At 39.9% G+C, this 20299-nt stretch overlaps 2 protein-coding genes across 3 annotated transcripts in view; one reads left to right on the plus strand and one right to left on the minus strand.

Annotated features, from left to right (window-relative positions):
* Positions 1-3424: 3424 nt before the first annotated feature.
* Positions 3425-7432, plus strand: LOC124026560 (ADP-ribosylation factor-related protein 1). The gene is made up of 7 exons (XM_046339472.1): positions 3425-4037; positions 4149-4236; positions 4348-4430; positions 4568-4649; positions 5059-5129; positions 5776-5876; positions 6386-7432. The coding sequence occupies exons 1-7, from the start codon at positions 3945-3947 to the stop codon at positions 6471-6473; spliced, it is 606 nt and encodes a 201-aa protein (XP_046195428.1). The 5' UTR covers positions 3425-3944; the 3' UTR covers positions 6474-7432.
* A 4269-nt stretch (positions 7433-11701) lies between these two features.
* The window catches only part of LOC124026570 (helicase with zinc finger domain 2-like), a 42945-nt gene continuing 34347 nt past the window's right edge, over positions 11702-20299 (minus strand). Inside the window, exons 10-20 of one of the 2 annotated variants that reach the window (XM_046339483.1) lie at positions 20177-20262; positions 19894-20031; positions 19646-19801; positions 19161-19305; positions 18725-18853; positions 16796-16988; positions 13960-14103; positions 13400-13609; positions 13148-13304; positions 12840-13007; positions 11702-12545 (exon numbers count right to left, since the gene is read on the minus strand). In XM_046339483.1, the coding sequence (XP_046195439.1) occupies positions 12430-12545; positions 12840-13007; positions 13148-13304; positions 13400-13609; positions 13960-14103; positions 16796-16988; positions 18725-18853; positions 19161-19305; positions 19646-19801; positions 19894-20031; positions 20177-20262 (1642 nt within the window). In that variant the 3' untranslated portion in view covers positions 11702-12429. Of the gene's footprint in view, positions 12546-12839; positions 13008-13147; positions 13305-13399; positions 13610-13959; positions 14104-15331; positions 15433-16795; positions 16989-18724; positions 18854-19160; positions 19306-19645; positions 19802-19893; positions 20032-20176; positions 20263-20299 lie in introns of those variants that run through there. The other variant, XR_006837294.1, reaches the window with a different exon arrangement.

Raw genomic sequence — 20299 nt, forward strand, 5'->3', positions numbered from 1 at the left:
GAAATAGATAATAAGGCCGAGCAAAGTTGAATTATAAACAAACAGTCGGTTAAATTCATGGCTAATGCATCATTTTCAGATATATTAAAAGTGATTAAGAGACGAAACAACAATGTCATTGAACCAATTCACTGTCCAGAGATCAGGGCATTCATCAGCAAAGACTGATAGTATTTTGGACAACCAAATTGAAGTCAAAATTATTGATGAAATCGAAGTGTGTCAGCTGTAGGGTGATTTGAGATTCATAATTTACATTTTACCGGTACTAACAGTAGTCTAGGCCAACCGTTAACACCAAGATGGAATGCATTTGAAGTGATGGTGCGCCGCCAAGAACAGCTAGCATGTCCTGCAAAGTACATTACCATTGGCACGCGCACACTAATTTGTGCAGATCTGCAGCTCCACAATGACGTGATCGACTGTCTCCAAGGTGGGGGCTTCTCGTGGTAGCCAGACGAGACAATCGAAGGAGGGTGCGATGAGCAAAGTTACTGGGCTCAAACTTAGTCGAGCTTGCTCTATATATATTGATGTTTCTAATTGTGCATGTCAAGAACAATTTTTTACATTTTGATGATGATAGGCTATACTCTATGGCTGGATGTATGTATTTTTTTCCAATTCCACATGAATTTGCCAGGCCTAACTTGATTGATCTTTCTACTAGGCCTAGTCTGAGAGGCCTAGTCATATTTGTAGGCTATCGAGATGCATTCAGGTAATGAACTCAATATATATCAACATTTTAATTTAATTACAATTATTTATTGTCAATCATTATTGGAAATATATATATATATTTTAAATAGTCTACTCCATTACCCTATACATCACATTAAATGCTGAGATTGGATTGCACTTTTCTTATTCCTTTGTCACGCCCTGACCTGAGAGAGCCGTTTTATTTCTCTATTTGGTTAGGCCAGGGTGGGATTAGGGTGGGCATACTATGTTTCCTATTTCTTTGTTTTTGGCCGAGTGAGGTTCCCAATCAGAGGCAGCTTTCTATTGCTGTCTCTGATTGGGAATCATACTTAGGTAGCTTTTTTCCCACCTGTGTTTTGTGGGTAGTTATTTTCTGTTTAGTGTCTGCACCTGACAGAACTGTTTTGTTTTTTTGCTTTGTTATTTTGTTCGAGTGTTTTTGAGTAATAAAGAATCATGAACAATTACGACGCTGCGTTTTGTCCATGCCTTCCAACATGAGAGGTTACAGAACTGCCCACCACCAAAGGACCAAGCAGCGTGGTAAAAAGGACGAGTGGACATGGGAGGAGATCCTGGACGGAAAAGGATCCTGGGCGCATCGCTGTCCAAGGGAGGAGATAGAAGCAGCAAGAGCGGAACGACGAAGATACGAGGAATTAGGTGGTTCCCAATTCAGAGCCTCCGGCGATGATTCACGGTCCGGTTCCACAGAAGCGGAGGGATCAGTGCAGGGAGCGGGGGCTACGTCCCGAACCGGAGCCGTGTCGTGGAAAATCGGTTCAAATATGACGCTATCAAGAACTTTGTGAAATCAATAGGCTTTTAATGAAAGAAGTATCGCAAGCCGGAGTGGTCCGCAGAACACACACTTTTTCAGAGCACTCGCTCTGATTTTATACACACACAACATATGAGTTCATCCCACATGCAAATGAAGTTACATCCCAATCTGCGCATCCTGCTTGTTCAGCCCAATAACGCCCTCATCTGCTTTCCATTAGATCCTAATGATGACAAGACCCTTGCTTTGTCCCTGCACTCAGCTCAATGTGTTATTCTGTATGTATGTTATCTAGGGAGAGACCTGAAAAAAGCTGTGCAGCAATGCTCCGCATTCAACCTGACAGGGGTTGAGAGGATCTGCGGAGAAGAATGGGAGAAACTCCACAGATACAGGTGTGCCAAGCTTGTAGTGTCATACCCAAGAAGATTTGAGGCTGTAATCACTGCCATAGTTGCTTCAACAAAGTACTAAGTAACGGGTCTGAATACTTTTTCAATGGGAAAAGTGGGCCATTTTGAGTCTGTAATCGAACCCACAAATGCTGATGCTCCAGATACTCAACTAATCTAAAGAAGCCCAGTTGTATTACTTCTTTAAACAGCACAACAGTTTTCAGCTGTGATAACATAATTGCAAAGGGTTTTCTAATGATCAACTAGCCTTTTAAAATTCTAAACTTGGATTAGCTAACACAACATGCCATTGGAACACAGGAGTGATGGTTGCTGATAATGGTCCTCTGTAAACCTATGTAGATATTCCATTAAAAATCTACACTGTATTTCTCATCAATTTGATGTTATTTTAATGGACAAAAAAATGTGCTTTTCTTTCAAAAACAAGGACATTTCTAAGTGACCCCAAACTTTTGAATGGTAGTGTATATTTTTGTTATTGTACTCAGTTAATATCACCTCATTGATGGAAGTGTGCTGAAGTATGTTTGGCTGAGTTTTTAGAAATATAATAAAATATAAAAATATTTTATTGGCACACCCCGATAAGGGTTTAGTTAAGGGCACTGAAGGGTTCTATCAATTTACTTTACTGTTGATGTTTGCCTGTCATTGATTGGTGATATTGATTTGTGATTGACTACAAATCCCTGCAAACTCCTGCACGTTCTCTCCGGCTGACACCTTTGTTAACAGGTATCAATGTCAATTTAAACCTTGCACAAGACATTTCACAGAATTGTCCATTTAAATTTAAATGTAGCTAATTTATTCATTACTAAAATTAGCTAACATTAGATAGTTAATCCAGAGATTCTTACCGTTGCCTTGATTCGTCAATCTTGCCCAGATTATTATGGCATTTGGGGGCTCCCGAGTGGTGCAGCAGTCTAAGGCACTGCATCTCAGTCCTAGAGGCGTCACTACAGACCCTGGTTTGATTCCAGGCTGTATCACCGGCTGTGATTGGGAGTCCCATAAGGCGGCGTACAATTGTCCCAGCGTCGTTAGGGTTTAGCCGGGTTAGGCAGTCAATGTAAATAATAATTTGTTCTTAACTGACTTGCCTAGTTAAATAACGGTTAAATACAAATTGGTAGTTCTTTATGATAGCCACATTAGCAGCTAATTAGCATTTCATTTTTCGGGGGTCAATACAGGTGAATATATTGACCAGGGTAAGCCTACACAAAACACAGCCCTTAGTTTAAGTGTTTCTAAAAATCCGCTACTGGAAAAATGAATGGTGGAAAAACGATAGGAACCATATTCTTGTTTGACTGTTAACTTTTATGGGTATTATGACTCATAATGTGGTACTTTATAATAGTATTTCCCCAAAAAGAAAAGAGGAATATATGTGGTAAAAACTACAAACGTGTAACTTTTTGCTGCGTACGTCCTAAAGCCACACACTTTATGGGTAATAGTGGTCAGTTGCTATTTAATTTGCCACAAGACAACAAGTCCCACAATGCATTGCTTTCGTGCCTTCATAAATTCAGGTGGCCACCGTGTTTACTAAAATGAGACTAGAAAAAATACGATACCTCTGTCAAAGTAGATATAGCGTGATGTCATGTTGTTGAGATAGCTAGCGTGCCCTTGATCTCCTTTTGCGATTTGTGAGTTGCTGAAATTGTCCGCTAGCAAATATCTGTTTATACTCGTCAGCGGGATATACAGCTATAAAAGTTAGCATTAGCAAGCTACTGTAGTTAGCCAAGTATTTATGCCTTGATTGGCGCATTAGTTATATTTTACTTTAGTGTTTGGTGTCAAGTCAGCTAGCTAGAATCGATTACGAACTAGTAACGTTAGCTAACGTGCTTGCTTCAAACCACAGGTAACGTTAGCTAGCTGAACAGCTAGTCAGGTAACAGTTAGCTAATTCGACTTGCTAACTCTGGCTAGCCTCACAGCTGGATCTTTCCACGATGTGAGTTGGTGCTCGCCTTGCGCATTAGCTAGTGTGTGTTTACAATCCTAAGATGTACACCTTATTATCTGGTCTGTACAAATACGTGTTCCAGAAGGACGAATACTGCATCTTGATCCTAGGACTGGACAATGCAGGAAAAACGGTTAGTCTATTAGTTAGAAGAGCAGGTTGATATTACTGTTTATTGTTTGTCTCTTTGTTGGAGAAAGTGCTGCTGCTTGTTTGATTAGGCATGTCTTTCCTACACACACAGACCTTTCTGGAACAGACTAAGACCAAGTTCAGTAAGAACTACAAGGGAATGAATTTGTCCAAAATCACCACTACAGTTGGGCTTAACAGTAAGTAGCCAACCAGCAAGTCCGACATTGTTGTGTTGCATTCAATTGTAGTACATTGCTTTCCATGAGTTCATGCCATTGTAATATGTTCTGCTACTCTCTCCTCACAAGTCGGCACAATTGATGTGGGCAAGGCTCGTCTAATGTTCTGGGACCTTGGTGGTCAAGAGGAGCTTCAGTCGCTGTGGGACAAAGTGAACACCAATATCAAATTACACACACTCAAAATAAATTATATCTAGCATGATGTAATATGCCTCATTATCTGTCAACTGATTACATTGATTTGAGGTTGATTGCTGAAACATGGCTTTGAACTTTGAATTCACAGTACTATGCTGAGTCCCATGGGGTGATCTATGTGATAGACTCCACCGATGAGGAGCGCCTATCAGAATCAAAAGAGGCCTTTGGTGAGTTTCTCACTAAGTTGTCCAAGGCATTTGGTGAAGAATGTCAACAAGGCTTATGGACTTATCTTTGTCATGGGCTACAGTCCGATTCACTTCCTGAAGTGTACACTTGTTCACTCAATATCATAGCTGTCAAAGGAATGGACTGGTGTGAGAATATGGTAGAAACTCCTTAGGCACTGCTTACACCAATCAAATGACTTTAAAGGGATAGTTCACTCAAACTGTCTATTAGTATTTTGTTCATTAGTTTACTCTTAATACAATCCCAATGCAATGACCTTTTCAAGATGGAGCACTTTCAGTACAGAGCAGAAACTGTTGAGAGGCTGTCAGCAGATCCACTCATAAGAGCAGGGTAGAGAATTTAACCTTAGCTGGGACTGACAGTTCTGTTTTCTTTTTCCAGAGAAAATGATCAGCAGTGAGGTTTTGGAAGGTGTGCCTCTCCTGGTTCTCGCCAACAAGCAGGATGTGGAGGTATTACAGTCCCGTCTGGTTGTTTTGAAATCACGAGTAGCCCTGTCTAAACTGACCACATCTTGTATAAACAAAATATGATGAGGCCTGATAAAGAAATTGTTTTGCCCCTATGATCCATCCCTCAAACACACCTTGGTAGATGACAAAAACAGTGTTTAACATACTATATGTTGCCAAGCTCAGCATAATGAATCATTTTTTAAACTCCTTGAAATTCAGCCTGGCAGTTAGACGCAAGCCAGCAACAGGAGAGTTAACAGTTTGAAACCCGGGTCTGACAGGAAAAATATGTGGGGAAGTGAGCCGGCAACCAGAGGGTTGCTGGTTTCAAATCCTAGATGCCATTTGCCTGCTGTTGTACCCTAGAGCATGGCACTTAACCCCCCACTACAACAGCTCCCCGGGCGCCCAGTATGGCAGCCCCCTGCACCTCTCCAAAAACCTATATGTGTATGTATGCTTGTCTTTCAGAGGGTTTGGATTAGAAGTGGAAGTCATATTTCAGCTGGACTGTGTGTGTCTTTGACCAATAAAGTGATCTTAATCTAAATCCATGTGATTAGGGTACAGATGGGTGAATTGTCTCTTAGAAGATCCTCTAGGATTGTATTCATTTAGGCTTATGTTTTTGTTTCTCCCCTAGAACTGCATGTCTGTGCCAGACATCAAAACTGCTTTTAGCGACTGTGCTCCAAAGATTGGGAAAAGAGATTGCCTGGTGCAGCCTTGCACAGCCCTAACAGGGTAAGAACTGAGTCCGCATTACTCTGTTGTATATTGGGTCTGATTTCAGAACTCCATTAGGTGTGTGTGTGTGTCCGGCCATAGGAGTGGTTAAGTTACTTTCTGAATGTAATCCGTTAGTTACAAGTTACCTGTCCAAAATTGTAATCAGTAATGTAATTTTGGATAACCCAAACTATGTATCATTGTATTACTTTGAGTTATTTCTGGATTACTTTCCCCTGAAGACAGAAAGCATCCCCACAAACATCCTTTCAGAGTTTAAAAGTACTCCAAGAAGTCATCTAGTTTTTCATATCTGTAATCTGAATACAATATTTTAGCTGGTAACGTAACTGATTCATTGGTTAAAAAAAATAATAATCAGATTACATGTAATCGGTTTCTGTCTCTCTCGGTCTCTGTGCACAAATGAACTGTATATCATCATTGCTCAAAGAACAGCTGTACTCTTTGCTGATAATGAATTATTTCTCAGACTGGGTTAATGAAGGCATTATTTCTCTTAGGCAGGGGGTTAACGAAGGCATTGAGTGGATGGTGAAGTGCGTCATCAGAAACATTCACCGGACACCGAGACAGAAGGACATCACATAGAACAAGCCATGACCTTCCCAACTCCAGAGTTCCCACAACCAGGATGTATTCATTTGGCCCCAAATGGTAGAAAACAGACTGAAACAGGGAGGAACTATATGGACTTAGTGTCTAATATGAACCGTTTGATTGAAATGCAACCTTAATGAATACGAATGACCCAGGTGTCCCTTTTACTACAATGTGACTTCCAGAAACCGTGATGAACTCTACCCAAGCCCCGGCTCCATGTCCTCTTATTTGGGTGCTCTGAACTCATTTAGTTTTCAGATGCAGCTTAGCGTCAATGGGGTACAATTGATTGTGTATTATTTGGATATGTACCTTGAGGTGTAAAGCTTTTGAAGGCTTTTTCCTTTTGGCCTCAGCTAATGTGTGTCTTTCTGATCAAACTATTATAGTGTCATCGTGTCGTTAGTTTCTCCCTGGCTCTAAGTACCTCCCTTCGGTAATATAATTCCAGGACCTCTATTCATAAAGCATCTCTGAATAGGAGTACTGATCTAAGATCAGTTTAGCCTTTTAGATCATAAAGAATCAGATTTTATATGGATTATATTACTCTCAACCCAATTAGGCTTAGTAGTCTCATTTAACGGTCAAGAGGATGAAACATGACAACTTTATGATTCATATTATGCAAAGACACTACATGTAATGGAATTGTACATTGTAACAGGGGGTCAACGATATATTCATAGATGGGGAAATACTAGTTTTCGAGTTTGCAATGCCGTGTGTGGTATTTGTGTATGGTTGAGTACCAAATGGCACCCCATAGTGCTCTGGTCAATGGTAGTGCACTGTATAGGGAATAGGATGCCATTTGGGACACGCATTCTCTTTTTACTCCGTCAGTCTAACATGGTGACATATGTAAAGTAATGCCGATGATCAGGCGGAAAATGTATTTTAATTACAGTATGAAGATTATGTAATAAACATTTCAGAACAGTTAACTGTAGTTTGACTTGACCTTTGGTTCTTAGATTTCCGTTGGTGTGATGAATCATATATAGAATGTCAGCAGTTAAAAAATTTTTTTTTTTTTTAAGGAGATATGAAATTCCGGCTCCTTTTATTATATTCTTTCTGAGACAGACCACAAGGAAGGTAGAGTGGGATACACATGAAGAGGGGAAAACCGACATGATGGGATTCAAAGCCTAGTCACCAGAGTAATGGTAATACTTTATAAGTTGAAGTTAGTTGATTTTTCATCAGAATGTTCCTAGTCACCTGCATGTAATACCCACTGGAAAATCTATTAAGTTCTTACGTTCTGTTCAAGTTCAACATGTTTATTATGCTATCTGGTGATTTATTACATGAAATAAGAAAACGTATTCCATCACGGCAAGTTATGCAGTGTTACTGCGATATCCGTTGTTCCAGGGTGTAAACTTGTTTCAATACATTTGACCACCAATCTCTTATTATAGACCTTACTTATACAAATGCTTGCATTCCTAAATATTGGACTGAGGTAGTGGTCTCCCATCGCTTTATTCAAACATATTGCTTCCACTTCACAAGTTCCCTGGATCTATCTATTTGACTTAGTTCCTTCAGAAAATATTCATACCCCTTGACTTATACCACATTTTGTTCAACATGGATTAAATGTGTTTTTTTCTCATCCATATCTTATAAATTTAACTAAGCAAGTCAGTTAAGAACAAATTCTTATTTACGATGACGGATCACCATGATGACGAAGTGAAAACATGTTTTTAGAAATGTTGGCAAATTTATTGTAAATGAAATACAGAAATATCTGTTAATGTACACAAGTATTCACACCCAAGTCAAAAATTTGAATCACATTTGGCAGCGATTACAGCTGTCAAATTGGTTGTTTATCGTGACTGGAAAACCATTTTCAGGCCGTGCCATAGATTTTCAAGCAGGTGTAAGTCAAAACTATAATTTTGCCTCCCCGGAACGTTGACAGTCTTCTTGGCAAGCAACTCCAGTGTAGATTTGGCCTTGTGTTTTAGGTTATTGTCCTGCTGAAAGGTGAATTCATCTCCTCTAGGATTCTGCAGTGTCCACCACAGCTGGAGGATGGTTTTGCAAGGAAATCTGGTTTTGTTTATCAGGAAGGGATTCACACACCAAAGTAATTACGCTTACATGCAAAACTGGCACAAAAATAAAACTATAAAATATAAGAAATCGTGCCAATTTAACCAGTCTTTGTTTTTAATGTATCCTCTGAAAAATGTAATTCCTTTTATAACCCCCTAGAGTCGATGTCCTCACCCCCCGTGATAATCTAATTATCATCATAATAAAATAAAATCCTTAAATCTGTCAGTTCAAGCCAGAGATATGTTTTGTGCATCGGATGCGTCTCACTCCACCACATCATCTGCGATGAAAGGTGACAGCTAGAACAGTGTTTGTCAGACCAAGAGACATTCTGAAATTTGTCTTTAGTGTCTGAATGGTTTGGCCTACAAACTATATATTATGACACCTCTATGGAAAGGTGAGACTCTCTCAAACTTTTTTGTGTTCTACGTTTTGCCCAGTATGTTATTTTACTGGGTTTATACTTTGATGCAGGTTGGACTGAATCAAAACGTAGGTATTTCAGATGTATTTGCAGTATACCTTCACCTTCATATAGGTTAAATAGTCATGTTTACTTAAAGGATCACTCAGTAATTGCTACATTCATTGCTACATTTTGACTTATAAATGAATATGTACCTATTAATTATTGAAGAATATAACTTATAAATGCCTCCATGAGCTTAGTTTAACCATCATACCCCATTAGATCCCAAATTATAAACTTGAAGTCGTAAACCAAAGTGAAGGTAAACAAACACTGTACAGCCTCAGAACATGGTTAGAACTTCAATGTTGATATCATGGATGGTCAGTCCATCCATAGCTCTATCTATGAATGTAATAGTAATTACATTTCTCCAGCCTCAGCCCTCAATTTGTTACAGAAACTAAGGCGGGGAGGGGATCTTCCAGCAAGATAATAATCCCAAAATCACCATTTTGAATTGTCATCTCAGTCTCCGAACTTGAATCCAATTGAAAACCTGTGGTTTGAATTGAAGAAGGCAGTCCATAAGTACAGACTAAGGATATCAAGGATCTGGAAAGATTCTGTATGGAGGAATGGTCTAAGAACTCTCCCAATGTATTCTCCAACCTCATAAAAGATTTGCAAAAAAGGCTCAGTGGGCCTCCTGAGTGGTGCAGCGGTCTCAGGCACTGCATCGCAGTTCTAGCTGCGTCACTACAGACCCTGGTTTTTTCCCAGGCTGTGTCGCAGCCGTCCCGACAGGGAGACCCATGAGGCGGCGCACAATTGGCCCAGCGTCGTCCGAGTTAGGGGAGGTTTTGGCCGGCCAGGTTGTCATTGTCCCATAGCGCCCTAGCGACTCCTGTGGCGGGCCGGGCGCAATGCACGCTGACACGGTTGCCAGGTGTATGGTGTTTCCTCCGACACATTGGTGTGGCTGGCTTCGGGGTTAAGCGAGCATTGTAGAAGCAGTGCAGCTTGGCGGGGTTGTGTTTTGGAGGACACAAGGCTGTGAACCTTCTCTTCTTCCGACTCCGTACGGGAGTTGCAGCGATGGGACAAGACTGTATACCAATTGGGGAGAAAAAGGACTTAAAAAAGAGAAGGCTCAGTGTCGTTATCCTCACAAGGGGAGGGTGCTAGACAAGTATTGAAATCAGGGGTGCCAATAATTTTGACACCTATCCTTTTGAGATTTGGTTTTATTACTTATTAAACAAAATATCTTTCTCTGAGTAATTGTATTAGTTTAAAATAATATCATTTCCCAATTTTTTCTTGCATACAATAAATAGCTCAGTATTTGTATTGTTTGAAATAAATAGTATTTTATGCTCATCTTTATCAATGGTGCCAATAATTCTGAACCTGACTGTATGTCAGAGGGGATAGAATGTGTTTTGACAGGAAATGCCATGTCAATTGTGTAGCTGTAAAATCAGATGATCTGACCAAATGACTTCCAGAGAAATGAAACTAGGACAGGAAAGAGTTGAAATGAAAAACCTGAGCAGTGGGCAATATTATTTATCACATATGATTTTATAAATACCTCCCGTGACTCGTAATAAGACGAAGCAATTAGCCTACTAAAATGTTTATCTGACTACATAAAGATCATTCAAATATACATGCAAGCATTCGGCAATGAGTTGATGTTGACTAGCAAGAATTGGTCTGATAATTGTCTATATTAAAGACAGATATTTAATTAACATTACAAAGCATACTTCTAGGCATATAGATCCTAAGGTTAACTGAGAAGACAAAGCATGAACAAAGACATTTTTAAAAGGCCAGAGGCCTAAAAGCCTAGGTAATGAGAATAGATCATACAACCTTCCTCCATGGACTGGATAGAGGATAAGAGAGAGAACAAAGGCAATTTAATTCCATTTATACCATCTGAATGTGTACCCTTCCTACCCAAAACCAACCACCATTAACCAATCAAAACAATACCAAGTTTACAGTAACCTAAACACACCCAGGCCTAATCTCCACAGGGTGTCACAGCATTTAAAGGCTTGTGTGGGGGATGAAACCAATGTAAATAAGACAGAATTCCTGAGAGGACCATAAAACCTTTTTGCATATAGTAATTTGAGTTCACCCTATACAGATACAAGTAACCACAGAGATCATAAATACATATAGATAGCATCAGAGTTTCAGATAGAAACCCTACATGGATACAATAGTATTATTCTATCACAGTCAATATTCAGTGGTCTGGATACTGTAACAGAGATATACATTTTGGCCCCTCAGAGGGCGAAGTGCTGACTCCCTCTAATTGGATTCCATTTCATCCATCCAGTTATGAGTGATGACATGGCAGAACATGATCACCTTGACTCACTGTAGACATTATTAATCAGTAGTGGACCAATTCTCAGTGTGCTGGCCAAGGTCCAATCAGACTAATACCATGCCCCCTAGTCTACAATGCATACAATCACAATCTTCCCTCTAGCATACTATTTGTATATGACTGGTTAGATTTGCATAAGTGTGGGGATTACTCAGATGACTATATATTAGTCTGTCAGTCAGTGATGCTTTAATATGGATATAATAAATGTATATAAGGTTAGTTTTAGACATGGCAAACAATATTCAGGTAAAGTCCTGTGAACAGAAAAAAAACTGCTTTATCACAAAAAGAACAAAGCCATTTTTATGATCAGCTATTACTTTATTAAATGATTTAGATCAAAAAGAATCCAATCTTTACCATACTACATCTAATATAATCTATATCTAGTCTACACACTGGAATACACCTACAGCAGTCAGACAAGGATTAACTAATGCATAGTTCTTTTACTATGAAACCTATTTTATAGCGTAACATTTCAGTCAGATTTAAGATTCATTTGGGAAAATACGATAATTTATAAATGGAATGTGATACCTTGGAAAATTTGACCGAAAAGGTCTGCAGTAAAAAACAGTGTAGAAGAACACAGTTGAAATTAAATTGTAAAATACAAATAGTAAAAGAGAATACAGCCATAAGAATGTACAGTTGATTTAAAAATGTACACTATCGAGTACAGTTGATTTTAAAGATCACAGTATTTGATTCAACAAAAATATAAAACATTTCTCAAAAAATAATATAATTTGAACTTCAATGTAAATAATTGCAGAATAACATCTCACAGTTTAAACACCAAAACCAGACATTAAGAGCATAGGTAGTAATTAAAAAAGGAGACCATTGAATGACATTGAAAGGTCATATTAAAAATGACAGTGAGTGCAGTATTTAACTCATTTGACTCAACATTGAAACTCAAGCAACATCATAAATGTATCCTGAAAAAGTGATTTTTACTGTTCATTGTGCACCAAACTGGTGCCGAGACCACGTCGCTCAATGTAGACCGTGCTTACAGGCTATTTTGCTACTTTGCGCACAGAGATCTTTTTAGCTTCTGTGACAAAGTTCCTTGCCGTATAATGTTTGAGGAGTTGTCTCCAAGCGCCACTGCGGCTCAACAACTCCTGGTTACCTTTGAGAAGGGAAGAAAATAAATGAGTACAATGACACTGTAATGTCAGTGTTTCCCAACCCTGGTCCTCCAGTACCCCCAATAGTACTCATCTTTATTGTAAGCACACCTGATTCAACTTGTCAACTAATCATCAAGCCCTCAATGAGTTGAATGAGGTGTGTTTGTCCAGGGCTACAATGAACAGGTGTTCTGTTGGGGGTACTGGAGGACCAGGGTTGGGAAACATTAGTTTAGATCATACTCGTTCCAGTGATCTTTAACATTTATCCCTTGAGGAAACATCTCTCTCACCGATAATGCACAGTCCCTCTTTGGCCCTGGTAATGCCCACGTTTATCTGGTTGGGGTCACGAACAAAGCCCACATGTTTGGACAGCCAGGCCCAGTCCGGCTCTGTCTCGATCTCCTTGCTGGGTAAGGAGCGCACAGTGGACAGGATGACATAGCGCCATTCACTTCCTGCATGGGAGACGAAGCAGCGTTGGTTATACCCAGGGCTAACCTAACCAGTTCAAAGTTCAAAAGGACAGCGGGGGACAACCATAGAATCACAATCAAGATGGAACTGAAGGTAAAGTAAGAAAGAGTAAAACGATCACCTTGACTTTTTGTGATGGTGGTGACCGTGATTTCGTCCAGTTTCATTTTTCTCAGTTCTTTCTTAATTTCGGCCACCTGGGCATTGTAGGGAGATAGGATCGCCATACTCTGTTGTTTTACTTTGGATTCTGTCACCAGCTGCTCGGCGAGCCGAACCTGTAATAAACAAAAAGTTAATTTTGGAATCTCGGTGTACCAGTGGCATGGCAAGATTTGAGTGTTGGAGTTGAGAAAACCAAGAGGCTCCTTACCACTATGTCTCTCTCCTCCATATTCGCTTTGGAGTTTTCATTTCCTTTTTCTGTGCTCACAACCAGGCTGACCTCTTCTCCACTGATGTTGCCGAAAACTATGTGCGTCTGCTTGCCGTCAACCTGAAGGACACTATTTGGGCGATCCACGTCAGTCTTCAGTTTGCCTTCATAATACTCCTCTGATGGGAACTTGCATATATCTTCATGCTACAAAAAGATAGAAGTATTTGTATTTTCTCATTGGATATCAATCCATCTCTATCCGTATCTGTATAGTCAAAGGCACCGTAGCATTTTACCCTTGATCAACAATCATGAGATTTTATGATGTGAATTAAGAGTACCATTTTGAATGAATTCATGAAAGACTAAATATGACCCCCCTCTTAAATCAAATCACATTTCATTGGTCACATACACAAATTTAGCAGATGTTATTGCGGGTGTAGCGAAATGCTTGTGTTCCTAGCTCCAACAGTGCAGTAGTATCTAACAATTCACCACAATACACAAATCTAAAAGTAAAAGAATGTCATTTATAAATATGAAGATATTACCATTCTGTACTGGGTATCCAACATCACTGTCTGGGACCGGCGTTCAAAGTAGCGCTCAAACAGAGACTTTGACATCCCCAACTTCCTCACAAGTTCATTCTTGATGATGGGACGTAGTTGTTTGTGGTCACCAAGCAACACAATCTTGGAAGTGGAAAGAGGTTATGTCACCATCAATCGTCATGACTTGCAAAAACGATGACTCACATTGGCCATGGCATGCAGTTGATAAAACAGGGTTGCTGTTAAGCTTAGTTTAAAATAAGATCTACTTTATTAGTCCATATGAGATGGAATTTTGTCTTCTGCATTTTTTTCCAACCGATCTGATATACATATACACTGAGAGTACAAAATATTAAGAACACCTTCCTAATATTGAGTTGCACCCCACCTTTGCCCTTAGAACAGCCTCAATTTGTCAGGGCATGGACTCTACAAGGTATCAAAAGTGTTCCACAGAGATGCTGGCCCATGTTTACTTCAGTGCTTCCCACAGTTGTGTCAAATTGGCTAGATGTCCTTTAGGTGATGAACCATTCTTGATACACACAGAAAACTGTTAAGCTTGAAAAAAAAACACAGCGTTGCAGTTCTTGACTCAAACCGTTGCAACTGGCACCTACTACCATACCCGTTCAAAGGCACATAAATATTTAGTCTTGCCCAGTCACCCTCTGAATGGCACACATACACCATCCATGTCTCAATTGTCTCGAGGCTTAAAAATCCTTCTTTAACCCGTCTCCTCCACTTCATCTACATCTAAGTGGATTTAACAGGTGACATCAATAAGGGATCATGGCTTTCACCTGGACTCACCTGGTCAGTCTATGTCATGGAAAGAGCAGGTATTCTTAATGTTTTGTCCACTCAGTTTACACACACACACACACACACACACACACACACACACACACACACACACACACACACACACACACACACACACACACACACACACACACACACACACACACACACACACACACACACACACACACACACACACACACACACACACACACACACACACACTAGGTTTGAGAAGCTGGAGCAGAGAGCAGCTGCAGTGCAGTGCCCAGTGAGCAGATAAGGGGGTTAAATTCCTTGCTCAAGGGAACATAGGGAGTAGGTAGCACCTGAGAAATTGATGCCAGCAACCCTCCAGTTGGGTTTACACTAGAATCTATAGCCACAGTCAAAATGTGCTTTTTGATCTTTATTTAAGGTTAGGCATAAGGTTAGCAGTGTGATTCTATAACAATGCACTGTTTCCATGTCCAAAATCAAGGGTTAGACAACATGCCAAAAAAAAAAAAAAAACGATTTCTTTTTTTATCGAACATTTTTACACAAATGAAAATCTTACTGAGGAGCCCCACTGGGATGAACATTGTATGGCCCACTGGGATGAACATTGTATGGCCCACTGGGATGAACATTGTATGGCCCAGGCCTAAACAGTTGCTGCTGAACACCGATGGAAGACAAAGTCATTCTACTACATAATGAACAAGCAGCATCACAAACATAGGCCTATAACTGTTTTACCTTTATTTTAAACATGTACACACCATTCTATAAGGAAAGGTAACTAAATATTTATGGTATATATTTAAGCAATTGGCCATATAAAAAAAACAGAGGTGTCTTATTGCTATTATAAACAATTTACCAATGATATTAGAACAGTAAACAAGTAGTTTTGTGTCATACCGTTAGTACACTATATAAAAGAGTATGTGGACACCCCTTCAAATGAGTGGATTAGGCTATTTCAGCCGCACCTGTTGGTGCATAAAATCAAGCACATCGCCATGCAATCTCCATAGACAAACATTGGCAGTAGAATAGCCTTACTGAAGAGCTCAGTGACTTTCAACGTGGCAAAGTCAGAGGATGCCACCTTTCCAACAAGTCAGTTCATAAAATGTATCCCATGCTAGAGCTGCCGCGGTCAACTGTAAGTGCTCTTATTGTGAAGTGGAACCGTCTAGAAGCAACAACGGCTCAGATGCGAAGTGGTAGGCCACAAGCTCACAGAACGGGACCATTGAGTGCTGAAGTGAGTAAATGTCGTTGGCCCTTAGTTGCAACATTCACTATCGAGTTCCAAACTGCCTCAGGAAGCACAACAACTGTTAGTCGGGAGCTTTGTGAAATATATTTACATGGCCGAGCAGCCGAACACAAGCCTAAGATCAAATCAAATTCTATTGGTCACATACACATATTTAGCAGATGTTATTGTGGGTGTTGCGCAATTCCAACCATTGGCTGGAGTGGTGTAAAGCTCGCCGCCATTGGACTCTGGAGCAGTGGAAACACGTTCTCTGGAGTGATGAATCACACTTCACCATTTGGCAGTCCGATGGATGAATTTGGGTTTGGCGGATGCCAGGAGAACTATCTGCCCCAATGCATAGTGCCAACTGTAAAGTTTGGTGGAGGAGGAATAATGGTCTGGGGTTGTTGTTCATGGTTTGGGCTAGGCCCCTCAGTTCCAGACTGGAGGCTTTTATAGCAGCAAAGGGTGGACCAACTTATTAATGCCCATGATTTGGGAATGAGATGTTTGACAAGCAGGTGTCCACATACTTTTGGTCATGTAGTGTATATTGTCTCTTATAAACTGGGTGGTTCGAGACATGAATGCTGATTGGCTGAAAGCTGTATACCACGGGTAAGACAAAGCATAGATTTGTACTGTTCTAATAACGTTGGTAACCAGTTTATAATAGCAACAAGGTACCTCAGAGGTTTGTGCTATACGGCCATATACCACACCTCCTCGGGCCTTATTGCTGAATTATATTACCTTATATTAACTTACCTTTTCTGGTTTGTTGCTGACCAATGGGATGAGGGCCTGAGGTTCCGTTGCCATAGCACATTCATCAATAAGGATCTGGCGTGCACTGACTGTTTTAATCAGGTTAGGGGTGGAGGCTGCTGTGCAGGTGCACAGAATGACATCGTGTCTCTGCAGCTCATACACACGAGCTTTATTCAGAAGCTTTTTGTAGCTAGAAGAAAAACAAAAAAAACAATGTATATACAGTGCATTCGTAAAGTATTCAGACTTGACTTTTTTCATACTTTGTTACGTTACAGCATTATTCTAAAATGTATTCAATTGTTTTTTCCCCTCATCAATCTACACACAACACCCCATAATGACGAAGCAAAAACAGTTTTTAGAAATGTTTGCTAATTTATAAAAAACTGATATCACATTTACATAAGAATTCAGACCCTTTACTTAGTTGAAGGACCTTTGGCAATGATTACAGCCTAGAGTATTCTTGGGTATGACGCTACAAGCTTGGCACACCTGTATCTGTGGAGTTTCTCCCATTCTTCTCTGCAGATCCTCTCAAGCTCTGTCAAATTGGATGGGCAGCGTTGCTGCACAGCTATTTTCAGGTCTCTCCAGAGATGTTAGATTGGGTTCATGTCCGGGCTCTGGCTGGGCCGCTCAAGGACATTCAGAGACTTGTCCCGCAACCACTCCTGCGTTGTCTTGGCTGTGTGCTTAGGGTCATTGTCATGTTGTTTTCCCCCCCTACTGTGTTATTGACTTGTTTATTGTTTACTCCCATGTGTAACTCTGTGTTGTTGTCTGTTCACACTGCTATGCTTTATCTTGGCCAGGTCGCAGTTGCAAATGAGAACTTGTTCTCAACCAGCCTACCTTGTTAAATAAAGGTGAAATAAAAAATGTAATGTTGGAAGGTGAACCTTTGCCCCAGTCTGAGGTGCATCTCTTTGTACTTTGCTCCGTTCATCTTTCCCTCGATCTTGACTAGTCTCCCAGTCCGTCACTGAAACACATCCCCGCAGCAGAATGTTCCACCACCGTGCGTTATTGTAGTTATGGTGCCTGGTTTCCTCCAGATGTGACGCTGGGCATTCAGGCCAAAGAGTTCAATCTGGGTTTCATCAGACTTGGTGATTCCAAACTTCTTCCGTTTAAGAATGGAGGCCACTGTGTTCTTGGGGACCTCCAATGCTGCATAAATGTTTTGGTACCCTTCCCCAGATCTGTGCCTCGACACAATCCTGTCTCGGAGCTCTACGGACAATTCCTTCGACCTCGTCATTTTGCTTTTGCTCTGACATGCACTGTCAACTGTGGAACCTTATTTAGACTGCTGTGTGCCTTACCAAATCATGTCCAATCAATTGAATTTACTACAGGTGGACTCCAATTAAGTTGTAGAAACATCTCAAGGATGATCAATGGAAACAGGATGCACCTGAGCTCAATTTCAAGTCTCATAACAAAAGGTCTGAATACTTATTTAAATAAGGTATTTCATTTTATTTTTTTATTTTTTTTACAGTTGCTAAAAATAAAAAATAAACGGTTTTCACTTTTTCATTATGGGGTATTTATTGTGTGTAGATTGATGAGGGGAAAAAACAATTAAAAACATTTTTCCGAATAAGGCTGTAACGTAACAAAATGTGGAAAAAGTCATGGGGTCTGAATACTTTCCGAATGCACTGACTAATTTATTAGACTAATTCTATCAGGTTTCAAAGAAATTAGAATGTACTGTATATTACAAGGGAATACTGTAGTACATATTACCAATTCAATCAGATGTAGGTTATAAGAATGTACTGTACATTACAAGAGAATACATTTTACCTACATAATACATATTACCAATTCTATCAGATGTAGGTTTCACAGAAAATTCAATAAGAATGTAGTGTATATTACAAGGGAATACTGTAATACATCTTTACTCACTCCTCAACTTCTTCGTCTGTCAGCTCCTCTCCCTCCTCTCTGGCTAGGTTTATTCTGCGGTCAAACTCTTGTATTTCCCTGGAATGCGGATTTTGTTCTTCCCGTATGCGATGATGCAAGGTAATAGCTCTGAAAATGGTACATAAGTGTGAGATCCAAATTCATTAACAATTGCAGGAAACATTTGACAAAAAACATGTTGACACCGGTCAGACAAATGATGAAGCCAGCACTACGACCAGGTTATCAAAGACAACTGAGATGGTTTTCCTAAAAAAGCGGCCAAAAAAACATTTAATTTGTTTTAATAAAAAACATGTAAAAAATTTCATTTTTTTTTCAGTTGAGTCGATATTGGAAAATGACCCGAAACAACTAAAAATCTGAATGACTTTTTACAGTGCACAACTGCAGATTGATTTCATGTGTTTTATACCTGAGTTTTGGCTTGGACCTCTCTTGGCGAAGTGACCTGGGAGACAGCTGAAGGATACTGCCTGGGTATGGGTACTCCAGCATCTCCATTTGTCGGCTGTACAACCTGAGGGGCTTCAGCTTGTCTCCAAACCTCAACAGGTACTCTACAGAATGTTCACAATTCATAGAATGATAGAATGTTCCCTACAGAACTTTACTCATGTTTAAGCTGTGAATGTATTATACATCAGGCCGGCAGGGTAGCCTAGTGGTTAGAGTGTTGGACTAGTAACCGGAAGGTTGCAAGTTCAAACCCCTGAGCTGACATGGTACAAATCTGTCGTTCTGCCCCTGAACAGGCAGTTAACCCACTGTTCCTAGGCCGTCATTGAAAATAAGAATTTGTTCTTAACTGACTTGCCTGGTTAAATAAAGGTAAAATAAAAAAATAAAAAATAAAATATTTTGTAATGACAATTTAAATTTATGCATTAAGAAACTTGCCAGCAACCACATCGACAGACTTGTTGGAAGGACCACAATAGAGAATAACTTCTTTCTTGTCCTTGTCCTTGGGATCTTCAAATATCCTGGGGTTGTGGGAGTTTAGCACATGGTACCAGTACACAATGTACACTCCTACAACGGTCTTTCCAGTCCCTATGAAACAGGTGTGGTTTTTATTCCAGTAAACATAGCAAAGAGCCATATAACAGCTTCATGTACTCTGGTAGTACAATTTAATAATTTACCAGGTGGTCCTTGTATGAGTGTGAAGTTGTTATTCAGAGCTTTCTCCACTGCATCATATTGACTCTTATTCAGCTCTGGGAGACCTTCTGGTGCCTTTTCTCTCATGAGTAGGTGTCGTGGTACAACAGATTGCGAAGCTACAATCCCCAAAAAGACAACAAAACAATACTTTCAAACATATAGTTAAACAATGACATTGTGAACTGTAAACCTCCTCAGATGTAAAATGGGATTACTTGAGACATTTTTTTTTGTCTATTCATGTTATTGTCCAGCACTTACCTCCTTTTGGAATAGGATGTCCTAGGGCTATTTTCTGCACAAGCTCATTTGCATGCACAACATTGTTCACAGCCATTTCTTTACGTCTAGATAGTAGAAAATGTTAAACACCATTAATTATAA

Source organism: Oncorhynchus gorbuscha, linkage group LG03 (genome assembly GCF_021184085.1).
Source record: "Oncorhynchus gorbuscha isolate QuinsamMale2020 ecotype Even-year linkage group LG03, OgorEven_v1.0, whole genome shotgun sequence".
Lineage (NCBI taxonomy): Eukaryota > Metazoa > Chordata > Actinopteri > Salmoniformes > Salmonidae > Oncorhynchus > Oncorhynchus gorbuscha.

Excerpts from the sequence above, each read along its gene's own strand:
- LOC124026560 (XM_046339472.1), top strand. The coding sequence starts at position 3,945 with ATGTACACCTTATTATCTGGTCTGTACAAATACGTGTTCCAGAAGGAC. Across the intron at positions 4,038-4,148 it reads TGGACAATGCAGGAAAAACG|ACCTTTCTGGAACAGACTAA; the intron begins GTTAGTCTATTA and ends CTACACACACAG. Across the intron at positions 5,130-5,775 it reads CCAACAAGCAGGATGTGGAG|AACTGCATGTCTGTGCCAGA; the intron begins GTATTACAGTCC and ends TTTCTCCCCTAG.